Source organism: Hyperoodon ampullatus (genome assembly GCF_949752795.1).
Source record: "Hyperoodon ampullatus genome assembly, chromosome: 7".
Classification (NCBI taxonomy): Eukaryota; Metazoa; Chordata; class Mammalia; order Artiodactyla; family Ziphiidae; genus Hyperoodon; species Hyperoodon ampullatus.
Window position 1 is genome coordinate 3,548,548 of NC_136920.1, and position 21,966 is coordinate 3,570,513.

General features: G+C 65.8%; 1 protein-coding gene across 1 annotated transcript in view; it reads left to right on the forward strand.

Annotated features, from left to right (window-relative positions):
* Positions 1-695: 695 nt before the first annotated feature.
* The window catches only part of MUC5B (mucin 5B, oligomeric mucus/gel-forming), a gene marked incomplete at both ends in the record, with an annotated part of 32,269 nt that continues 10,998 nt past the window's right edge, over positions 696-21,966 (forward strand). The window contains 37 exons of the mRNA XM_079709452.1: positions 696-840; positions 2,438-2,605; positions 3,171-3,224; positions 3,760-3,810; positions 4,125-4,386; positions 4,491-4,605; positions 4,727-4,817; positions 5,038-5,144; positions 5,869-6,070; positions 6,509-6,634; positions 6,760-6,877; positions 6,982-7,120; positions 7,418-7,528; positions 7,629-7,698; positions 8,073-8,210; positions 8,569-8,733; positions 9,102-9,196; positions 10,170-10,296; positions 10,524-10,779; positions 11,263-11,315; positions 11,436-11,536; positions 11,662-11,813; positions 12,299-12,437; positions 12,559-12,672; positions 13,578-13,757; positions 14,483-14,722; positions 15,630-15,786; positions 16,101-16,229; positions 16,419-16,566; positions 16,680-16,723; positions 16,798-16,995; positions 17,224-18,031; positions 18,319-18,656; positions 18,730-19,243; positions 19,663-20,515; positions 20,592-20,995; positions 21,172-21,960. Of these exons, the coding sequence (XP_079565578.1) occupies positions 696-840; positions 2,438-2,605; positions 3,171-3,224; positions 3,760-3,810; positions 4,125-4,386; positions 4,491-4,605; positions 4,727-4,817; positions 5,038-5,144; positions 5,869-6,070; positions 6,509-6,634; positions 6,760-6,877; positions 6,982-7,120; positions 7,418-7,528; positions 7,629-7,698; positions 8,073-8,210; positions 8,569-8,733; positions 9,102-9,196; positions 10,170-10,296; positions 10,524-10,779; positions 11,263-11,315; positions 11,436-11,536; positions 11,662-11,813; positions 12,299-12,437; positions 12,559-12,672; positions 13,578-13,757; positions 14,483-14,722; positions 15,630-15,786; positions 16,101-16,229; positions 16,419-16,566; positions 16,680-16,723; positions 16,798-16,995; positions 17,224-18,031; positions 18,319-18,656; positions 18,730-19,243; positions 19,663-20,515; positions 20,592-20,995; positions 21,172-21,960 (7,901 nt within the window). The remainder of the gene's footprint in view (positions 841-2,437; positions 2,606-3,170; positions 3,225-3,759; positions 3,811-4,124; positions 4,387-4,490; positions 4,606-4,726; positions 4,818-5,037; positions 5,145-5,868; positions 6,071-6,508; positions 6,635-6,759; positions 6,878-6,981; positions 7,121-7,417; positions 7,529-7,628; positions 7,699-8,072; positions 8,211-8,568; positions 8,734-9,101; positions 9,197-10,169; positions 10,297-10,523; positions 10,780-11,262; positions 11,316-11,435; positions 11,537-11,661; positions 11,814-12,298; positions 12,438-12,558; positions 12,673-13,577; positions 13,758-14,482; positions 14,723-15,629; positions 15,787-16,100; positions 16,230-16,418; positions 16,567-16,679; positions 16,724-16,797; positions 16,996-17,223; positions 18,032-18,318; positions 18,657-18,729; positions 19,244-19,662; positions 20,516-20,591; positions 20,996-21,171; positions 21,961-21,966) is intronic.

Below are 21,966 nucleotides of genomic sequence, written 5' to 3' on the forward strand. Positions count from 1 at the left end.
CACCCTGCGTGGCCCAGGAGCTGGGCACGGGGCCAAGCCTTCCTGCTATATAAGCCCCAGGGCCCCCAGGGGAGCGAGCATCGTGCCCCACTCCCTCCTCGCCACCTGCCCACCGCCGTGCCGGCCCTCAGGATGGGTGCCCAGAGCGGGTGCTGGGCCCTGGCGTGGGCCCTCGTGGTCCTGCCCTTGGTGCAGAAGGCAGGTAAGGCCTAAGCCCCTGACTCCATCTCGTCGGCCCCCGCAGGGCACAGCGTGTCCTCCGTGGGGCCCTGCATGCCCCAGACTCCAGGCCCCCCCGAGGGCGCCCAGCCTGCGTTGGGAGAACTTAGGTCCCCCTGGGGAAACTGAGGGTCTCAGCCTCCGGGATGGGACGGGGGGTGCTGTGGGTGAGGAGCCTGGGCTGGGGGTTCTCTCTGGTTCCCGTGAGGCCCCCAGAGCAGAGCGGGCAGGAGACGGCACAGGTGCCTGATGGCAGGGGGAGCAGCAGGGTTGCATCTTCCACACTCCGCCCTCCAGGGCTGGCCCGGGGTCACGGCCGTCACGGCAGCCCCGACCGAACGCTGGCCCTGCTCCTGGAGCCGTAACTGCCCTGGGGCCTTGCTCATCCTCCTCACCTGACTGCCGCCTGTCTGGCCCTGTGGCACTCCAAGCCAGGGAAGCACCGTGAGCCCTAACACTTACTGTCAACACGAAAGATGCTGCCTGGGGCGGCCGGTGACACCCAGCGGGGCTGGCCTGGAGCCCTGGCCGCCGGGGGCCACACCTCCCATCCCCGGGCCCCACGGACTGCTCCTGCAGCCCCTCTACGGCACCTCACCCCAAGCTCGGGGGTCTGGGCAGGTGGGCACCAGCCCGAGGCTCTCTCCATCTGTGAAAGGGAGGTGCTGAAGGGGAGGGGGTTGTCTCCCAGAGCCCCTGTCCCAAGCTGCCTTCCTTGGAGGGTGAGCAGGGCTGGGTGCGGGGGCATTTCCATAGGAGCTCCCAGTGGGGGTCCCGCACGGTTTGGGTGGCCGGCCAGCCTGCCTGGCCCAGCCGCGGACCCGCTCAGCCCCGGGGCAGCAGTCCCGCCGTCAGCCCACTCCCCCTCCTCTGGCTGGGGGCAAATCCCTGAGATGGGTCCGTGCTCCTGTCAGAAGGAGACGCGCGCCGTGGCGGGCGTGGGCCGGGAGACGGAGCAGTGAGCAGCGGCTTGAAGCAAGACCTTAGTTCCCTGCCCAGGAAGTGGACCTGGGTAGCCTGGATGAAACCAGGAATCTTAGCCGCTAGTCCACCAGAGGCTCAAGGCTAGAAGCAAGGCTCCCCTGGCCCTGGCCCCCACTGAAAAATGCATTTCTCAAGGAGGCGAAAACTGTAGAAACAGGTACAAAGTTTATTACTAGAGACACAGCACAAGCCGTGGGAGAGCTCACAGAGAAACAGCTTGTTTAGTTAAGAAGCAGGGCAGAGATGCCCTGATCCTAACCGCCCCCTCCCCCAGAGAGAAAGGGCGTGGGCGCCCCCCCCCCCCCAATGAGGAGGAGCCCAGGAAAGAGGCCCTGAAGTCATTCATACTGGGCAGTCCTTCTGGGTCTTTGTTTACCTCTGGCCAATTATCCGGTTTCCCTTTCCACACCCTGAACCGCCCTAGGACCCTCCCCAACATGCGTGCGCAACATTTAGCCAAGATGGATCCCAGCCCGGAGGCCTATGGGAGGCCTTGGCATTACCTATTAGGGGGTGGCGCCCCCTCCTTTTTGACCCCCAAGGAGCCTTTCTGCGTGTGTGCAGCGTCTCCCTTGCCCCAGGGATGGGAAATATGTGACCTCTTGTGACCCTCAAACAAGGGTCAGCCCCTCTCTGTCCCTGCCATGACTGTTATCTTAAAGCGTCCACCAGAAACAAAGTAAAGCTATTTACCCTGTTCCTGTTGTTATTTCCATCTCCAAGTGCAGACGGGAGGCTGGTTGTAAATATCTAGCCTGGAGCCCACCTGCCTCCTGCCTCGGGAAATGTAAACAGGAGGCTGACTGTAAATGTCTAGCTTGAAGCCTATCCATCTCCTGCCTCAAATGGGTGTCCCCTGGGCTGGAGCCCCCTTATGGGTGGGTGAGGTTGGGCCCTGCGTGGGGGGGGTTCCCATCAGGGGGATGTGCACCCAGACCGCAGCGTGATGGGGAGGTCAGCAGTGGGCACTTCTCTGGCCAAGCACTGGACCCAGGGTCACTGGGCGGTCACCTGGCCCAAGGAGGGTGTGCCATGTGAGCCTGTCCGTGTGAAACCCCTGACTTCTCGACCATGGGGTGGGTACAACAGCGGGCACACGCGGGAAGGGCCGCAGGTCTGGGGTCAGGGTGGACAGGGGAGCAGCCACGCTTCTGGGAAACGCAGTCCACTAGGGCCCTTAAGAGGAAAGAGAAATTCCAGGCCAGTCCCTGTGGTTCCCATGTCGGTGTCCCAGACGGGAAAGTCGCACAGGGAGTGGAGGCCGGCATGGTAGCTGCGGAGCCGAGCCCCAGCGCCCCCGGGGACGTGGGGACCCCTCTGGGGCTGCCCCTCCCACTCCCGAAGAGGCGCAGGCTTGGGCCGAGCATGGAGAACCCCACAGACGTGACGAAGGAATTCGGAGGTGCCAGCCCGAGGAAAGGGTGCCCCAGCCTGAGCCTGGGACAGAGGGGCCTGGAGGGGGGCACAGTCCTGTCCATCAAGATTGTGGGGGCACCTGGACACTGGAGGGCTGTGCCTGGTGGCGGGGGACACACAGGTGACCTGGGGAGCCGTGCCAGCACCAGGGCCCCCAGGCCTCCCACCTGCCACGGCTGGTAGTTCTAAGGTGGAGCTGGCTCTGGTCTTGGGTTTCTGCTAAGTCACGCCCAGGAGCCTCCCCAGCCGTGTGTGTCCTTCTCCCCAACAAAGCCAGGCTTTGTCCTTCTCTGAGGGGTGTGTGGATGGGGCCAAACGCTCTCCCTGGGGTGACCTGGGGTCAGTGAGGCCAACAGCTTTTCCTGATTCCATTCTACCCTGAGCCACAGTGAGATGCGGTGCAGACGGGGAGGGCGGGTCAGCTCCTTGCCGAAGCTCCCATCCCGGCATCGGGTGCTGTTCTCATGGCCACCATCCTGCAGCCCTTGGAGACCAAGGGACAGGTGGCTGATGTCAGGCTTCTCATGGACTCCGGTTCCCTTTTCCCACAGAGACCCAGGGCAGCATGGAGCAGAGGTGGGCGAGTCAGGAGGCTACCATGAACGGTGAGAGGGTGGACGGTGGTAGGAAGGGCCCCACACGGAGCCGGCAGGTGATCTGGGCAGGGGTGGGGGGGTGGACCCTTTGCCACATTAGCTACGTGTCACATAAAGACCCTCCCGGATCCCATCTGTCCACAGGACGGGACAGCAGAGGTGGCCTAAGAAAACAAAGGCACCGAGCAGACAGGCTCAAACGCTCACATGCACTCACACATGTGTGCACACACATGTTCACACACACACGTCTGTGCTTACATGAATGCCCACCCACTCACTCGCAGGTGTGGACACACTCACATGCTCACACACACACACAGCTGGGGAAACACACAGACCTGGGCAGGAGCGGGTCCTGGGCAGATGGGTAGGGTCCTGGAGGGGACAGCGTTGGTCCTGGGCTCCCTCGGCTGGGTCAGGGTTGGCCTGCGGCTCCCTGCTGCCCCAGGGTAGCCAGTGAGGAGGACGGGGGTCCTGGGAAGGGGTGTCCTGGCTGGTCCCTTCCCGGCCATGTTCGGGTGTAACCCGGCTCCCTCTGCAGCCCAGCGTGTGACCTTCATCCCACAAGTCACTGGCTTCCCCACCATGAGCTGTAAGTAGTCGCCGCCCACTGCCCACGGGGGCAGGGGTGTTTGCCAGCCTCAGGGGGTGGTCACAGACCTGGGGATAAAGCCGGGACAGAGTGGGCAGCCGGGAAGCTGGAGCTTGGCTGGAGCCGGGCCTTGGGCGTGGCTGGGAGCCATCCCTGTAGATGGTTCTGCTGGGGGCTGACCCGGGTGCTGGTGTCAGGGGAATGGGAGAATCCGGAGCAGAGGGGAGTGAGGAAGGGGGCGGCGGCTCCCCAGCCGGAAACCGGGGGCCTGGTCCCAGGGAAGGCTGCCCTCCCCCACCGCGCACTCCCCACAGCCCTGAACACGGCGCACCGCGGGCGGGTGTGCAGCACGTGGGGCGACTTCCATTACAAGACCTTCGATGGCGACGTCTTCCACTTTCCCGGGCTGTGCAACTACGTCTTCTCCACGCACTGCGGTGCCGCCTACGAGGACTTCAACCTCCAGCTCCGTCGCGGCCTGGTGGGCTCCAGGCCCACAGTCACCCACATCATCCTCAAGACGCAGGGGCTGGTGCTGGAGGTCTCCAACGGGTCCATCCTGGTCAACGGGAGGCGGTGAGCCTGCCCGGGCGTGGAGGGGCCAGGCTCCAGGGTGGGCTGGGCTCAGAGCTGGAGGGGAGGGCGCTGGACCCGTGGGAGCACCGAACTTTCTGCCCCAGGGAGAAGCTGCCCTACAGCCGCGCCGGCCTCCTGGTGGAGGAGAGCAGTGCCTATGTCAAGGTCAACATCCGGCTGATGCTGACCTTCATGTGGAACGGAGAGGACAGCGCCCTGGTGAGGCTGCCCACCCCGACGCCCTCCCCACCCAGGGGGAGCCCTGCGGGAGCTGGGTGGATGGGGGCTGGGGGCCCTGCCGGGCCCGCAGAAGCTGGAGCTGCCCCTCCCCCGCCCCCAGCTGGAGCTGGACCCCAGGTACGCCAACCAGACCTGCGGCCTGTGCGGAGACTTCAACGGGCTCCCGGCCATTAACGAGTTCCATGCCCACAGTGAGTGCACAGCAGGTGGCCGAGCCCAGGCTGTACGGTCCCAGGGAGGCTGGGGGCGCAGGGTGGGGGCCTCGCCGGGGCGCTGGGCAGGGAGCAAATCGGGGGGTGGCAACGCTTCCAGTGATGCCCCAGAGGGAAGCTTCGGGGGTCCTGAGCATGGGCGGGAGCTCTGCCCCCAGCGCCCCTCCGGGCCCCTGCATGGAGTGCCTCCTCTCTGCAGATGCCAGGCTGACCCCTCTACAGTTTGGGAACCTGCAGAAGCTGGACGGGCCCACGGAGCAGTGCCAGGACCCCCTGCCCTCCCCAGCTGACAACTGCACAGATGGGGTGAGTGCCTGCCCGCAGCCCCTGCAAATACTCGCCCCCCCCAAACACAGTCTCACCAAGAGGGGGGCACTCAGGAAGCCCAGAGCAAAAGCCCCTCCGATGCGCTGGGAGGACCCCACCTTTGGAAGTGGCCTAGCAGCTCCAGGATCCCCGAAACCAGCAGAATCCGCGAGCCTTAAATGAGGACCTGAAGCTAGTCAGGGGTGGGGGCTAAACAAGGGGGACGGTCATCAGCAGGTCGGCACTGACCCTGCCGGGGCTGACGGTGGGCGCCTCCGCCTCCCCCTTCTCTGAGCCGCCTCCAGCATGGGGTCTGCACCCGTCCTGGGCACGCGCACCATGGGCAGGTGTGTCCTGGAGCCCGGGGTGGGCGCAGGGAGTCCAGGGTCGTGGGTCACCAAGCAGAGCTCCGCACAGAGCAGTAGCAAGCTCTCAGTAGTTGAGCAGAAGGATGGGTGGGTGGGTGGATGGCTGGCCGGCTGGCTGGAGGGATGGATGGATGGATATGTGGATGGACAGACGGACAGAGGAATGGAAGGATAGATGGGTGGATGGAGGGAGGGAGGGATGAGAAGATGGATGCGTGACGGATGACGGGCAAGCAGGTGGCTGGCTGGCTGGAACCTCAGGGGAAGGGGGCTTCCTGGCCTGGGAAAGGGCTGCAGGGTTGGGGTCCCCACTGATACCACACAGAGGACAGAGCGTCCAACCTCTGTCTCACCAGGAGGACATCTGTCGCCACACCCTGCTGGGCCCAGCCTTTGCTCCGTGCCACAGGCTGGTGGATGCCGAGGTGTACGTGGCCACCTGCACCCAGGACCTGTGCCGCTGCCCCACCTGCCCATGTGCCACCTTCGCGGAGTACTCTCGCCAGTGTGCCCACGCTGGGGGACAGCCGCAGAGCTGGAGGGGCCCTGACCTCTGCCGTGAGTGCCCCCATGCACTGGGGAGGAGCCCAAGGCCCTGCACCCACACCGGGTCCCTGGGGAGAGTGTGAGGGAGGTGACCCTCAGGCAGGACACCTGGCACCTGGCTGGGGATCTGGGCAGGTGGAGCCCCTCGGGGGGCCCACGGCGAGAGCATGGGCAGGAGATCAGAGGGGAATATGAAAGGCCTGCGGGCCCCCGGGGACCCAGAGGGAGGACCTGGCTTGGGCGCACTGAGCCAGGCTCACCCCTGAACCCAGGTGGGGGCGGGGGCGCTGCCCCCAGAGGCTCGGGGCCCCACGCTCCTCTCCCCTCCCGCCTCACTCAGAAGATGGCTAGACGGGGCAAGAGGCGCCCCTTTGGGGACCCCTGGTGGCACACGGAAGGCGGGAGCAGGGTGGCTTCCTGGGGCCAAGCCCTGTGTCCTCCTCCCCACAGCCCAGACGTGTCCCCTGAACATGCAATACCAGGAGTGCGGCTCACCCTGCGTGGACACCTGCTCCAACCCTGAGCGCTCCCAGCTCTGCGAGGACCACTGCGTCGACGGCTGCTTCTGCCCCCCAGGCAGGTCCTCGGGGCCCTTGGGGACCGCCCCCCACCTGGGCCTTTGCCCCCATCTGGTCACTGTGTTTCCAACGTCTGAGCCCAGCCTCCGCTGACCGCTTGTGCCCCACCCCGCTGCTCCCCAGGCACGGTGCTGGACGACGTCACCCACTCGGGCTGCCTGCCCCTGCGGCAGTGCCCCTGCACGCACGGCGGCCGCCCCTACGCCCCGGGGGCCTCCTTCAACACCAGCTGCAGCTCCTGGTAGGTCCCCCTGCCCCTGCCCTGCCCCTGCCCTGCCCCTGCCCCACATGGGGCTCACCTACCCCTCACCATGGCCCCTCTGTCACGGCCACCCCCCAACCCAGCACCTGCTCCGGGGGACTATGGCAGTGCCAGGACCTCCCGTGCCCGGGCACCTGCTCCGTCCAGGGCGGGTCCCACATCTCCACCTACGATGAGAAACTCTACGACGTGCACGGGGACTGCAGCTATGTCCTAACCAAGGTGAGCCCCGCCTGCTGGGCCCTCCCGGGACCCTCCGTCCTCCTCCGCCCCAGGAAGGGTTCCATGAAGGCCATCCGAGCGGTGAAGTCCCCTGGGGTTCCATTCCGAGAGGAAGCTCACACTCATGGGGGCCAAGGGGCTCCCAGGTCTGGACAAGCTGCCCAGAGGTGACCAGGTGCCAGAGGCCCCCGACCCTGCAGGGGCTTCCTGGGCACAGGGCACCACACACACACAGCCCCTCCCTGCCCGGGTTGGGGGCTGGCCGACCCAGGACACGGGCGGGCTCTGTCCCGTCAGATATGTGCAGGCAACGCCCTCACCGTGCTGGCCGAGCTGCGGAAATGCGGCCTGACGGACAACGAGAACTGCCTCAGAACAGTGATGCTGAGCTTGAACGGAGGGGACACGGTGAGGGCCCGGCTGCGAGGGGGCGGTGGCAGCGGCCCTCTGCGGGCTGGCCGGCCGGGCTCCACCCCACGCTGACCGCGGCCCCGCCTCCTCTCGCCAGACCATCCAGATCCAGGCCAAAGGCGGGGTGTTCGTGAACTCCATCTACACGCAGCTGCCCGTGTCAGTGGGTACGTGGCCCCCAGGGAACGGGCCCTGCGGCGGCCAGGTGGGACCTCTAGGTGGCGGCACCGAGCCAGCAGAGTCCCTCGCTAGTTCTTTGTAGCCTTGGGAGTCCCGGAAAGGCCCAGGGCTGGGCTCCCACCTGCAAGGTGGGGCTGTCACGGGCCTCATCTGTGACTCTGTGGGGACCCGTGTGGCGCACACTCGGTGCCTGGCCTCACGGTAGCGTCAGTGGTCACGGCCCAAGCACACATGTGAATTCCCGCCTAGCTCCCGGGCCCTGGAGGGGTGGCCGGGGTTCCTGCCGGGTAGCCCCCGGAGCCCTCGGCTCAGGCTCGGCTGGTCAGCACGGCGGCCTCTGACCGTCCCCCCCAACCCGCAGCCAACATCACCGTCTTCAGGCCGTCATCCTTCTTCATCCTGGTGCAGACGGGCCTCGGGCTGCAGCTGCAGGTGCAGCTGGTGCCCCTCATGCAGGTGTTCCTCAGGCTGGACCCCTCCTACCAGGGCCAGATGTGTGGTGAGGCCAGCGGTGGGCTTGGGGGGCCGGGGGCGGGGCAGTGGGGGGGAGCGGGGGGTGGGCAGTCAGGCCAGAGGTGGGGGCTGGGGAGTCAGTGGCTCCCCGGGCGCAACAGGGACCCCGGCACGGGAAGGCGGCCCGGGAGGATGGAGGGCAGGGCACGCTGCCCTCACAGCGGGCTTCATGTGGGGGCTGCCCGCCCCCACACCAGGGCTCATCTGCAGATGGTTTTGGAACCAACATCCTGGGATGGGGCTCTCTGGCAGGGCCACGGTGTGCTGGTGCCTGTAGGACCCGCAGGCGCCCGGGAGCCTGGGCCGAGCTGGGCAGCCCGCTGATGCCCAACCCCCGCCCCCAGGCCTGTGCGGGAACTTCAACCAGAACCAGGCCGACGACTTCCGGACCATCAGCGGCGTGGTGGAGGGCACGGCCGCCGCCTTCGCCAACACCTGGAAGACCCAGGCCGCCTGCCCCAACGTCAGGAACAGCTTGGAGGACCCCTGCTCCCTCAGCGTGGAGAACGGTACCCCCAGCCTGGGGATGGGGGGGGCTCGGGTTACCCTGCAGCCGGGCCTGGCAGCTGCCCGTCTGTCTCACCCGGGCTCCGGGGCGGCCGGGGCTGGGGGGTGAGCAGGGCGGGGTGCGGGGTCACTGACAGGCTGCAGGCCCGCCCCCAGGGAGGCGCCCGCTGCCCTGTGAGCAGGGCCCACGAGGTGCGGCTGGCGAGCCCCCAGTTCCAGTTCGGTTTCCTCAGCGGAGGGGCCCCCACAGGGCCTGCGTATGCCGAGCGGAGGCTGGGCGGGTGGGCAGGTGCAGGGGAGGAGGTGTGGGAGGAACGCCAGTGACTGCTGAGCTGCGCCCACGACGGTCCGCCGTGCCTGCCCTCCCCAGAGAACTACGCCAAGCACTGGTGCTCCCTGCTGACCGACCCTGCCGGGGCCTTCTCGTCCTGCCACTCTGTCATCAACCCTGGGCCCTTCCACTCGGTGAGAACCCCGGCCAGCCCCTGGGTGGGGTGGGGTGCTGGGGGCAGGACATGCCCCGCGCCAGGCTCCCTCTCTCAGCACCGCCCACACCTCCGTGGCCGAGGGTCATCCCACTCTAGGGACATGGCCACTGCTGGTGTGTTCGTTGCCTGGGGTGGCCATAACAAAGGGCCACAGACTGGGGGTGCTGACAGCCGGAAGCATCTACCCACTGCCCAGGTCCTGGAGCCAGAAGGTTAAAATCACGGTGCTGGCAGGGTCCCCAGGGGGTCCTTCCTGCCTCTCCAGCTTCTGGGGGCCACGAGGCTGCATCACCCCAGCCTCTGCCTCGTGGTCTCCTCCTTGCATGTCTGGGTCCAAAGCTCTCCCGTAAGGACACCAGGTGTGTTGGTCCAGGCCCACCCTAATGACTTCATCCTAACTTCGTCACATCTGCAAAGACCCCGTTTCCAACAGGGCCATGTTCACAGGCCCTGGGGTCCTGACGTGGACACATCCTTTGGGGGGACACAACTCGACCCGACAGTTGGCTCACAGGCCGCTTCTCTGGAAGCCAAAGCCCTAACGCGCATGTGACTCCAGCCCTTGGGAGTGCGTGTCCACAGCTGGAAGACCCAGGCCCGCTTTGGGGGCTGCACCCCGCCAGCACCCTCCCAGCCAACTCACCTCCAGACATCTCCTGCCTTCAGTCTCCCCCCACATGCAGCTCAGCCCGTGACGGATCTAGAACTCAAGCTGGTCCTGGTCCCGCAGAGACCCCTCCCTTGGACCCCGTCCGCAGCCTGGCCTGGCCTCTCCAATCCCTCAGAGCAGCATGTTCCCGCCCGCCCCCCCACCGTGGCCTTACACCAAGTTCCCCACGGGAGGCCCCGCTGCCCTGTCTCCCGGCCCAGACGGGGGTCCCAGGAAGGATGGACACAGAGAGAAGGGTCCCTGGTGGGCTGGGGTCCCTGACGTCCCAATGCCCCCCCAGAACTGCATGTTTGACACGTGCAACTGTGAGAAGAGCGAGGACTGCATGTGCGCGGCCCTGTCCTCCTACGTGCGGGCCTGCGCCGCCCGGGGTGTGCTGCTCGGCGGCTGGCGGGACGGCGTATGCAGTGAGTGTCCGCCAGCCGGCTTGACGAGCCGCGGGGTGGGGATGCGGGGGGAACGGAGACCCTGGGGCGCATGCCACCACCTGTCCTCAGCGAGAGCCTTAGGCCTCCCCACCCCATCCAGAGGGGAAGCCAAGTCTCGGGCCGCTCCAGCCCCAGCTCAGACGTGGTCAGGCGGGGCTGGACGGGCTGCCCGGCCACTGACCTGTATGTCACCTGCCGGCCCCCAGACAAGTACGTGAGCAGCTGCCCCAAGACCCAGATCTACGCCTATGTGGTGGACAGCTGCCAGCCCACCTGCCGCTCTCTAAGCCAGGCCGATGTCACCTGTGACGTGGCCTTCGTGCCTGTGGATGGCTGCACCTGCCCCTCGGGCACCTTCTTGGACGACACCGGTGGCTGCGTGCCTGCGGAGGCCTGCCCCTGCTACTCGCGTGGCTCCGTGCTGGCTCCAGGGGAGGTCCTGCACGACAACGGTGTGGTGTGGTAAGGGGCCCTCCCCGCTGTCACCCCCTCCCCGATGTCATGCCCCCCACCCCGCCTGCTCCGCACACAAAGATCTCTGTGCCTCCCCCAGGGGACTTTAAAACACAGGGGACTCCCTGGGGAGGGAAGTTCAGCCCCGTGCACCCCTTAGCCCTTCTGAGAGGGACCCCTCCTCTGGCCCGGGAAGGCGTTCCGTGGGTCTGGGGCCCGTAGGGGGCACGGTGTGTGCCCTGGAGGGCCCACCTGCGTGCACCCCTGTCCTGGCCTCCCCCATCCCCTCCCGCCCGACTCCAGGTACCTTCCTGGCACCTCCGCTCATTCACTCAGTGCATTCGCGGGGATCTGGGGCCCTCACCGCACCCCGGAGCAGGCGCCTCCCTCCCCTCATGACAAGGCCCGGGGGCCCAGCCGGCCGAGATCTGGGTGAGGCCTGTGGGGCAGCGGGCAGCTGCCCAGACCGGCTATTGTTCTCATCTCTTGTAGTTCATGTGCGAGCGGGAAGCTGAGCTGCCTGGGAGCCATGGAGCGGAGCACAGGTTCTACCCCCCACCCCGCCCCGGGCCTCCCCCACTCAGGGCCCCGCGCCACCTCCCGACAACCAAGGGGAGGGGCTGCTGCTGGGCCGGGCGGCCCACCCAGCGTGGTCTCCTCCTCAGGGTGCGTGGCCCCCATGCTGTTCCTGGACTGTAAAAACGCCTCCGCGGACACGCCCGGGGCCGAGTGTGTGCGGAGCTGCCACGTGCTGGATGTGGACTGTGTGAGTCAGCTGGGAGGGCACGGCAGCGCTGCCCGGGCCCGGGGGTGGGGGGGCAGCGTCCCCTGCCCCTTGGTGTCCCCGAGCCGAGCCGGACAAGCCGCTGATGGGCATCTGCCTGTCCACAGTTCAGCACGCACTGTGTGTCGGGCTGCGTCTGCCCCGCGGGGCTGTTGGCCGATGGGAGCGGGGGCTGTGTGGCCGAGGACGACTGCCCCTGCCTGCACAACGAGGCCGCCTACAAGCCCGGGGAGACCATCAGGGTCGACTGTAACACCTGGTGTGTGGAGGGGCCGCGGAGGGGGCGGTGTGGGCGGAGGCCACGGGGACAGCGGCCCGAGCGGGCCTCGGCCAGGATGTCCTTGGCAGGAGGCGGGAGAGGAGCTGAGGCCTGGAAAGCCCCGGGTGGCCCGTTCGTCCTCTGGAAGGTGCCCAGGGACTGGCCTTCTCTGCCCAGCAGACAGCAGGGCCAGTTGAAGCTGCCCCCAGGGCCGTGGGCCCTGCACCCCAGGCGCCAAGGGTTAGGGGAGCCTGCAGACAGGAGCCCAACCGGGGGGTGGGGTGTCGGATGCCGTGTGCCCCGAGCTCCCTGCTCCATTTAACCCCTCCAGCCTGGGGAGGGGCACCACCGCGTTCCTGTTTTATGGAAGAGGCACTGTGTCCTTGTCCTTGTCACAGTCGTGACGGGCTCTGCCGCGGCTGCCTGGTGAGGTGGTCTCCTGGCCCGGCCCCCTGCAGCAGGGCATCACCTCCCTTCCCCTCCAGCACTTGCAGGGGCCGCAGGTGGGAGTGCAGCCACCGGCCCTGCCTGGGCACCTGCGTGGCCTATGGGGACGGCCACTTTATCACCTTTGACGGCGAGCGCTACAGCTTTGAGGGGAGCTGCGAGTACACGCTGGCCCAGGTATGCGGCCCCCCCTCCCTCGGCCAGCACATGCTGGCCCAGGTACACGGCCCCTCACCCACCCCCCGGCCAGCGAGCTGGTGCTGGGGCCGTGACCATGTCCCTCTCCTCCCCTTCCCAGGACTACTGTGCGGGCAACAATGCCAGCAACGGGAACTTCCGCATCGTCACCGAGAACGTCCCCTGCGGGACCACAGGCGTCACCTGCTCCAAGGCCATCAAGATCTTCCTGGAGGTGGGGGCACCTGGGAACCGTCTTCCTCCCTCTGCAGCCCTGTTGGAGCCCCAGCCGGGGCCCCTGGACCTCCAGCTGTGGCCTCGGGTCTCAGGGCCACAGTAACAGCCACATCCCAGGGACTTGCAACCCGAGAAATTAATTCTCTCATGGTTCTGAGGCCAGGCTCCCGCCACAGGCTCCAGGCGAGGGTCCTTCCTGCCTTATCCAGATTCTGGGGGCTCCTGGCTTGTGGCCGTGTCCCCCCCGGTCTCTGCTCTGTCCTCACACGGCCCCTTCTCTGTGTTCTTTTCCCCTGTCTGACCTGGTAGCAACCCCCGTCCCTGGATCTGGGCCCTCCCTAAATCCACGATGGTCTCACCTCCAGATCCTTCACATCATCACAGCTGCAAAGACCCTTTTTCCAAATCAGGGCACATTCGCGGATTCTGGGGGTTAGAACTCTACGTGTCTTTTTGGGGGGCCTTCATTCAGCCCCCCACACCTGGGGTGACCACTTCTAGCAGAGGGTGGTCAGAGTTCACGGTGCAGAGAGCAGGGCTGCTGACTGGGGGCCGTTTCCCACCCGCCCCAAAGGTGGGGAGAGGTGTGAGGAAGGCAGCAGAAGAGTGGGGTGCAGGCCCGAGATGGGGCTGGGTGGTCTCCTGCAGCTCCTGTGCCCTCTGCCCAACTCTGCTTGCCCACAGCTCCCAACTTCCCACACAGCCTCTGCGGGCTCCCAGTCTCTCACCTCAAGTTTGCAGACAGTGTCAGGAGTCCGGCTCATTCCTAATGCCAGCCCCATGCATTGGGCCCCTGAGCACCCACAGAGTCCCTGTCCTGGGCCATGGGGGGAAGGGGGCTCCGGCCCCAAAGCTGGCCCCTCAGCTGCCTGCAGCCGCCGCCTCCCCTGTGCCCCTCTGCAGAACTATGAGCTGATCCTCCACGAGGGTTCCTACAAGGTGGTGCAGAGGGGGCCAGGCGGAGACCTGCCCTACAAGATCCGTTACATGGGCATCTACCTGGCCATCGAGACCCGCAGTGGCATGGTCGTGTCCTGGGACCGGAAGACCAGCGTGTTTATTCGGCTGCACCAGGAGTACAAGGTGGGGGTGGGCAGGCTGCGGGACCCCCTTGGGGAGGGACGGAGCTCTTACTCCTAGACCTGGCCCGGCAGTGCAATCTGGCAGCTGACGGACTGCTGAGGGCTGGGGAGGCCGTGCACCATGTCCGGTTCCCGAAGGGGCAACATGTTGAGACCAAACTGACCAGTGGGCGTGTCAGTCCTGTGGGCATGTCAGTCCTGTGGGCGTGTCAGTCCTGGTTGGAAAGCGCTCTTGCTCCCTGGTCTCTGAACTCCGCTGTTCCATGCCCGCTGGGCTAAGGTTCTATAGGGGAGCAGGTGCCTGCCTGCCTGTCTGCCTGCCTTTCTGTCCACCTGTCCACCTACCTGTCCACCTGCCCACCAGCCTGCCTGCCTGTCCATCTGCCCCACTGTCCACCTGCCCACCTGTCTACCTACCCACCCCCCTATCCACCTGCCCACCTGCCTGCCCAACTGTTTACCTGTCCACCTGCCTGTCCACTTGCTTACCTTTCTACCTGTCTACTTGCCCACCTATCCACATGTCCACCTGCCTATCCACCTGCCCACCTGCCTTCATGCCCACTGCAGGACCCCTTGTGCACCCTCCCTTCCTGAAAGTTCACTGGGTGCTGCCTGGGGGAATAGGGTGGCCTGCAGTCACGCCTCCCAGGCCAGGCTCTGTGCTGCTCCCTCAGGCCACCCCATGCAGCCCCACCCTGTGCCCATCTCTGCATCCATCTGCAGGGGAGGGTCTGCGGGCTGTGTGGGAACTTTGACGACAACGCCCTCAACGACTTCACCACGCGGAGCCAGTCCGTGGTGAGCGACGTGCTGGAGTTCGGCAACAGCTGGAAATTCTCCCCGTCCTGCCCGGACGCCCAGGCCCCCAAGGACCCCTGCACCGCCAACCCGTACCGCAAGTCCTGGGCCCAGAAGCAGTGCAGCATCATCAACAGCGTCACCTTCAGCGCCTGCCGTTCTCAGGTGGGCCAAGGGGGTGCTGGGGCTGCCTCCTTCCCTCCTGGTGGGACCTGGGTCTGGCCCAGGCTGGTCCTCTGAAGACGGCCTTGACCCTGACCGTTGTACACGGCACACTGTGTGGACCTCCTACCAGGCAGGTGCCCATGTCCCCAGTCCTGCTCTGCTTTCCCTGATGGCACTCAGCCTCATCCCCTGGAAACGGGGCTGTGAGCCACCCAGGAAGGACCTCAATGTCACCTCCCGGTCCTCCCCCACATTCCCTGAGCCGCCAGCCCCCAGCACGGACAGAAACCTCAGGGGGCCTCCAGCCCAGCCGGGCCCCACGGAAGCGGAGGATCGCCACGGCCTAAGAGCCTTCCCCGAAGCCCTTCCTGCTACTGAACAAGGACCGCAGGGCCCACTCACCGACTCGGTCTCGTGACCCGGGACTCGCGGGTGCCGAGCAGGCGGCGTAGTGGGACTGGTCCACAGCTGACGCTGGCCAGTCTGCGTGAGGCCTCGCGTCCCGCCGGGCTCGCAGCCCCCGCCCGCACCCCAGGTGCCCTGCCCGCTGGCTCAGAAAGTCCTCTGTGAACCTGACACAGCAGTCTGCACCTCGGATGGTGCCGCCCGTGGTGGCAGATGCGCGACACGGTTGCCCTGGGCTCTGCCATCTGGGAGGGAGGAGCGGGGGGCACGCCGTGACCCTGAGGAGACAGCACCCCGTTTGTCAGGACAGGTCACAGCACGGTCATGGGGGGGCTGGCCTACAGTTAAGTGAGGTGGCTGGGCAGAGGCGAGGAAGGAGTGGCAGGGGTGGGTGCCCAGGTGGGCGCGTCGCAGGTGGCAGATGGGGGTTTGCCGTGCAAATGGGGAGCCGGCTGCCCAGGGTCCGGCTTCTTCTCGCTGAGCAGTCACCTCCCCAACCCAGGTCGACTCCACCAGGTACTACGAGGCCTGCGTGAGCGACGCGTGCGCCTGTGACTCGGGGGGCGACTGCGAGTGCTTCTGCACGGCCGTGGCCGCCTACGCCCAGGCCTGCCGCGAAGTGGGTGTGTGCGTGTCCTGGCGGACCCCGGACATCTGCCGTGAGTCGGGCTCTGGCCATGGTGGCGGCGTGAGGTGCAGCTGCACCAGCTCTGGGGCCTGACGGGCACGCATGCACACATAAAGACACGTGACACGCGTGTACTACACGCACGTGCTCACGTTCGTGTGCGTACAAACCAGACAGACAGGTAGCCCCCAAATGGGATGGCTCAGTGGGGGACAGGAGTTCTGAGAGCAGGGCTGAGAAATGAAACTGGAATTCGGGGGGCCAGGCCCTGAGACCCCTCGGATCTGGGAGGAGTCAGGTGACGGGGCCCGGCGGGCGCCCACAGCCTCTCTCCCCCTCGCTCAGCCCTGTTCTGCGACTACTACAACCCCCACGGGGAGTGTGAATGGCATTACCAGCCCTGCGGGGCCCCCTGCCTGAGGACCTGCCGGAACCCCAGTGGCCGCTGCCTGATGGACCTGCCAGGCCTGGAAGGTGAGGGCAGGCTGTTCGGGGGAGGCCACGCCTCATCACCGCAGCACAGCGTGCAGGCAACGGGGCAAGGGAGCTCCTGCCTCCCCATGCCCACCCTCGGGACGGGGGGACAGAGACGGGTGGCGGCCGGGGCAGTCCCACCGCCCGGCCTGAGAGGGGAGTCTTCTCCCTGCCCTGTGCCCGCCCCAGGCTGCTACCCAAAGTGCCCGCCCAGCAAGCCGTTCTTCAATGAGGACCAGATGAAGTGCGTGGCCCAGTGTGGGGGCTGCTACGATGAGAATGGAAACTACTATGATGCCGGCACCAGGGTCCCCACGGCGGAGAACTGCCAGAGCTGGTGAGCCAGTGGTGGAGCGGGGTTGGGGTCTAGGAGGACATGAAGTGGGGCCGGGTGGGCACAGTAAGGCCTCGGCCCTGCTGGCCCTCAGCTCTTCTCTCTCCCCCTCCCAGCAACTGCACCTCCAGAGGCCTCCAGTGCACATACAGCCCCGCGGGTAAGCGGGGGCCTGTTGGTTTGAGGGCTGGGGGCTGGGGGCTCTGAATGAGCCCCGTACCTGTCCGTCTCCAGCCTGTACGTGCACCTATGAGGGCAGAACCTATGCCTACGGGGACGTCATCTACAACACGACCGATGGGCTGGGCGCCTGCCTGATTGCCATCTGCAGAGACAATGGAACCGTCATCCGAAAGGCCGAGGAGTGTCCCGGAACCCCATCCACAACGCCCTTCACCTTCACCAGCACTGCGGTTCTGCCCTCCACCACAGGTAAGCCTGGCAGACACACCACTGGTCCTGCCTCACTCACCAGAGACCCTGACCCCGGTGATGGTCTGGGTGCCAAAAGAGAACCCAGTGGGCACCTGGTACAGGTGTCCTGGGTGCAAAGGATGGCCCGGGGCCAACGCTGGGGCAAGGGGACATGAGTCACTCCTCTGGGCGTGGCTGGCAAGGATGCAGAGGAGGCTGATGGGGACCCCGGCCCTCCACCCACAGGCTCGGTCGCCACACCCTCCACCGTGTGCGTGCAGGAGCACTGCCGCTGGTCCGACTGGTATGACAGTGGACGTCCAGAGCTGGGCATGGAAGGGGGAGACTTTGAGACCTTTAAGAACCTGAGGCAGAGGGGCTACCAGTTCTGCCCGGCCCCAGCGCATGTCGAGTGCCGGGCCCAGCAGTTCCCGGATATGCCTTTGGAGAAGCTGGGCCAGAAGGTGGAGTGTGGCCAGGCCCGCGGGCTGACCTGCCTCAACAGTGAGCAGAACCCCCCGCTCTGCCACAACTACGAGCTGAGGGTCCTCTGCTGTGACTACGTGCCCTGCAGCACCAGCCTGGCCCTGGGCACCAGCCAGCAGCCATCCTCCCAGCCCCTGCCCACCTCCACCCAGACCACATCCACTAGAGGAACCTCCCTCCTGTCCACGGCAGCCTCCACCTCACAGACCCCATCCACCAAGTCCACCTCAACCATGACCCGAGTGGGCAGCAGCTCTGTAGTCCCGGCCACCACCACCTGTGAGCCCCGCTGTCAGTGGACAGAGTGGTTTGACGAGGACTACCCCAAATCCGAGGAGGCCGGGGGGGACGTCGAGTCCTACGACAAGATCAGGCGTGCGGGAGGGGCCGTGTGCGAGCAGCCCCAGGGCATAGAGTGCCAGGCCGAAAACTTCCCCAACGTGAGGCTGGAGGAGCTGAATCAGCACGTGCACTGTGATGTCAGCTTCGGCCTGGTCTGCAGGAACGACGAGCAGGTGGGCCTGTTCAAGATGTGCTACAACTACAAAATCCGCATGCTGTGCTGTGGGTACAGCCACTGCGGGGAGCCGACGTCCCCCACCGCCACTGCCACCACATCCACTGCTACAGCCACTACGGCCACAACCTCCACTGCCACAGCCACCACTGTGGCCACCTCTACAGCTCCCACTGCCACCACATACACTGCCACAGCCCCCACTGCCACCACCTCCACTGCCACAGCCCCCACTGCCATCACATCCACTGCCACAGCCACCACTCCCATCTCTACAGCTCCCACTGCCACCACCTCCACTGCCACAGCCCCCACTGCCACCACCTCCACTGCCACAGCCCCCACTGCCACCGCATCCACTGCCACAGCCCCCACGGCAACCACCTCCCCTGCCACAGCCACCACTCTGGCCACCTCTACAGCTCCCACTGCCACCACATCCACTGCCACAACCTCCACCGCTACAGTCACCACTGCAGCCACCTCCACTGCTGCCACTGCCACAGTGGCCACCTCTGCTGCCACAGCCACCACGTCCCCCACTGCCTCCAGCACCACCACCACTGTGCCACCAGCCACACAGTCCACGACATGGCTGGGGAGCACAGGGGTGACCAGGTCCCCTGCCAGCAGTGCCACACCAGCGCCTTCCCTTTCCACGGGATTGACAGTCCGAGTGACATCCTCAAGGCCCAGCCACACAGGCACGCTCCCAAAATCTGCCACGGGATTCCTCACATCTCCCCCAGCGTCCACAGAGCCCACCATCCCGGGGAGGGCCACGTCGGTCCTCCCGACTCACACAGCCTCAAAGGGGCCCACCCCAGAGTCAGTGACGACACAAACATCCACGTCTCAGCTGCTGCCGGGAACAGCAGTGGGCACAACGGGCACCATCTCCACGGGCCCGCTGTCCACCTCGCACCCTGAGACCAGCACGCCAGGAACCCTGGTGTCAACGGCCACCACCACCTGTGAGCCCCGCTGTCAGTGGACAGAGTGGTTTGACGAGGACTACCCCAAATCCGAGGAGGCCGGGGGGGACGTCGAGTCCTACGACAAGATCAGGCGTGCGGGAGGCGCCGTGTGCGAGCAGCCCCAGGGCATAGAGTGCCAGGCCGAAAACTTCCCCAACGTGAGGCTGGAGGAGCTGAATCAGCACGTGCACTGTGACGTCAGCTTCGGCCTGGTCTGCAGGAACGACGAGCAGGTGGGCCTGTTCAAGATGTGCTACAACTACAAAATCCGCGTGCTGTGCTGTGGGTACAGCCACTGCGGGGAGCTGACGTCCCCCACCGCCACTGCCACCACATCCACTGCTACAGCCACTACGGCCACAACCTCCAATGCCACAGCCACCACTGTGGCCACCTCTACAGCTCCCACTGCCACCACATCCACTGCCACAGCCCCCACTGCCACCACCTCCACTGCCACAGCCCCCACTGCCACCACATCCACTGCCACAGCCACCACTCCCATCTCTACAGCTCCCACTGCCACCACCTCCACTGCCACAGCCCCCACTGCCACCACCTCCACTGCCACAGCCCCCACTGCCATCACATCCACTGCCACAGCCACCACTCCCATCTCTACAGCTCCCACTGCCACCACCTCCACTGCCACAGCCCCCACTGCCACCACCTCCACTGCCACAGCCACCACTCCCACCTCTGCAGCTCCCACTGCCACCACATCCACTGCCACAGCCCCCACTTCCACTGCATCCACTGCCACAGCCCCCACTTCCACTGCATCCACTGCCACAGCCCCCAATATCACTGCATCCACTGCTATAGTCACCACTGTGGCCACCCCTACAGCCCCCACTGCCACCACATCAACTGCCATAGCGCCCACTACCACCACATCCATTGCCACAGCCCCAACTGCCACCGCATCCACTGCTACAGTCACCAGTGTGGCCACCTCTACAGCCCCCACTCCCACCACATCAACTGCCATAGCCCCCACTACCACTGCATCCATTGCCACAGCCCCAACTGCCACCACATCCACTGCCACAGCCCCCACTGCCACAATCTCCACTGCCACAGCCACCACTGCCACCGCATCCACTGCTACAGTCACCACTGCCACTGCATCCAATGCCACAGCCCCCACGGCAACCACCTCCCCTGCCACAGCCACCACTCTGGCCACCTCTACAGCTCCCACTGCCACCACATCCACTGCCACAACCTCCACCGCTACTGTCTCCACTGCAGCCACCTCCACTGCTGCCACTGCCACAGTGGCCACCTCTGCTGCCACAGCCACCACGTCCCCCACTGCCTCCAGCACCACCACCACTGTGCCACCAGCCACGCAGTCCACGACACGGCTGGGGAGCACAGGGGTGACCAGGTCCCCTGCCAGCAGTGCCACACCAGCGCCTTCCCTTTCCACGGGACTGACAGTCCGAGTGACATCCTCAAGGCCCAGCCACACAGGCACGCTCCCAACATCTGCCATGGGATTCCTCACATCTCCCCCAGCGTCCACAGAGCCCACCATCCCGGGGAGGGCCACGTCGGTCCTCCCGACTCACACAGCCTCAAAGGGGCCCACCCCAGAGTCAGTGACGACGCAAACATCCACGTCTCAGCTGCTGCCGGGAACAGCAGTGGGCACAACGGGCACCACCTCCACGGGCCCGCTGTCCACCTCGCACCCTGAGACCAGCACGCCAGGAACCCTGGTGTCAACGGCCACCACCACCTGTGAGCCCCGCTGTCAGTGGACAGAGTGGTTTGACGAGGACTACCCCAAATCCGAGGAGGCCGGGGGGGACGTCGAGTCCTACGACAAGATCAGGCGTGCGGGAGGGGCCGTGTGCGAGCAGCCCCAGGGCATAGAGTGCCAGGCCGAAAACTTCCCCAACGTGAGGCTGGAGGAGCTGAATCAGCACGTGCACTGTGACGTCAGCTTCGGCCTGGTCTGCAGGAACGACGAGCAGGTGGGCCTGTTCAAGATGTGCTACAACTACAAAATCCGCGTGCTGTGCTGTGGGTACAGCCACTGCGGGGAGCTGACGTCCCCCACCACCACTGCCACCACATCCACTGCTACAGCCACTACGGCCACAACCTCCAATGCCACAGCCACCACTGTGGCCACCTCTACAGCTTCCACTGCCACCACCTCCACTGCCACAGCCCCCACTGCCACCACCTCCACTGCCACAGTCCCCACTGCCATCACATCCACTGCCACGACCCCCACTATCACTGCATCCACTGCTACAGTCACCACTGTGGCCACCTCCACAGCCCCCACTGCCACCACATCCACTGCCACAGCCCCCACTGCCACCGCAACCCCTGCCACAGCCCCCACTATCACCGCATCCACTGCTACAGTCACCACTGTGGCCACCTCTACAGCCCCCACTGCCACCACATCAACTGCCGTAGCCCCCACTACCACCGCATCCATTGCCACAGCCCCAACTGCCACCACATCCACTGCCACAGCCCCCACTGCCACAACCTCCACTGCCACAGCCCCCACTGCCACAATCTCTACTGCCACAGCCACCACTGCCACCGCATTCACTGCTACAGTCACCACTGCCACTGCATCCAATGCCACAGCCCCCACGGCAACCACCTCCACTGCCACAGCCACCACTCTGGCCACCTCTACAGCTCCCACTGCCACCACATCCACTGCCACAACCTCCACCACTACAGTCACCACTGTGGCCACCTCTACAGCCCCCACTGCCACCACATCAACTGCCGCAGCCCCCACTACCACCGCATCCATTGCCACAGCCCCAACTGCCACCACATCAACTGCCATAGCCCCCACTACCACCGCATCCATTGCCACAGCCCCAACTGCCACCGCATCCACTGCTACAGTCACCACTGTGGCCACATCTACAGCCCCCACTGCCACCACATCCACTGCCACAGCCCCCACTGCCACCACATCCACTGCCACAGCCCCCACTATCACCGCATCCACTAGTACAG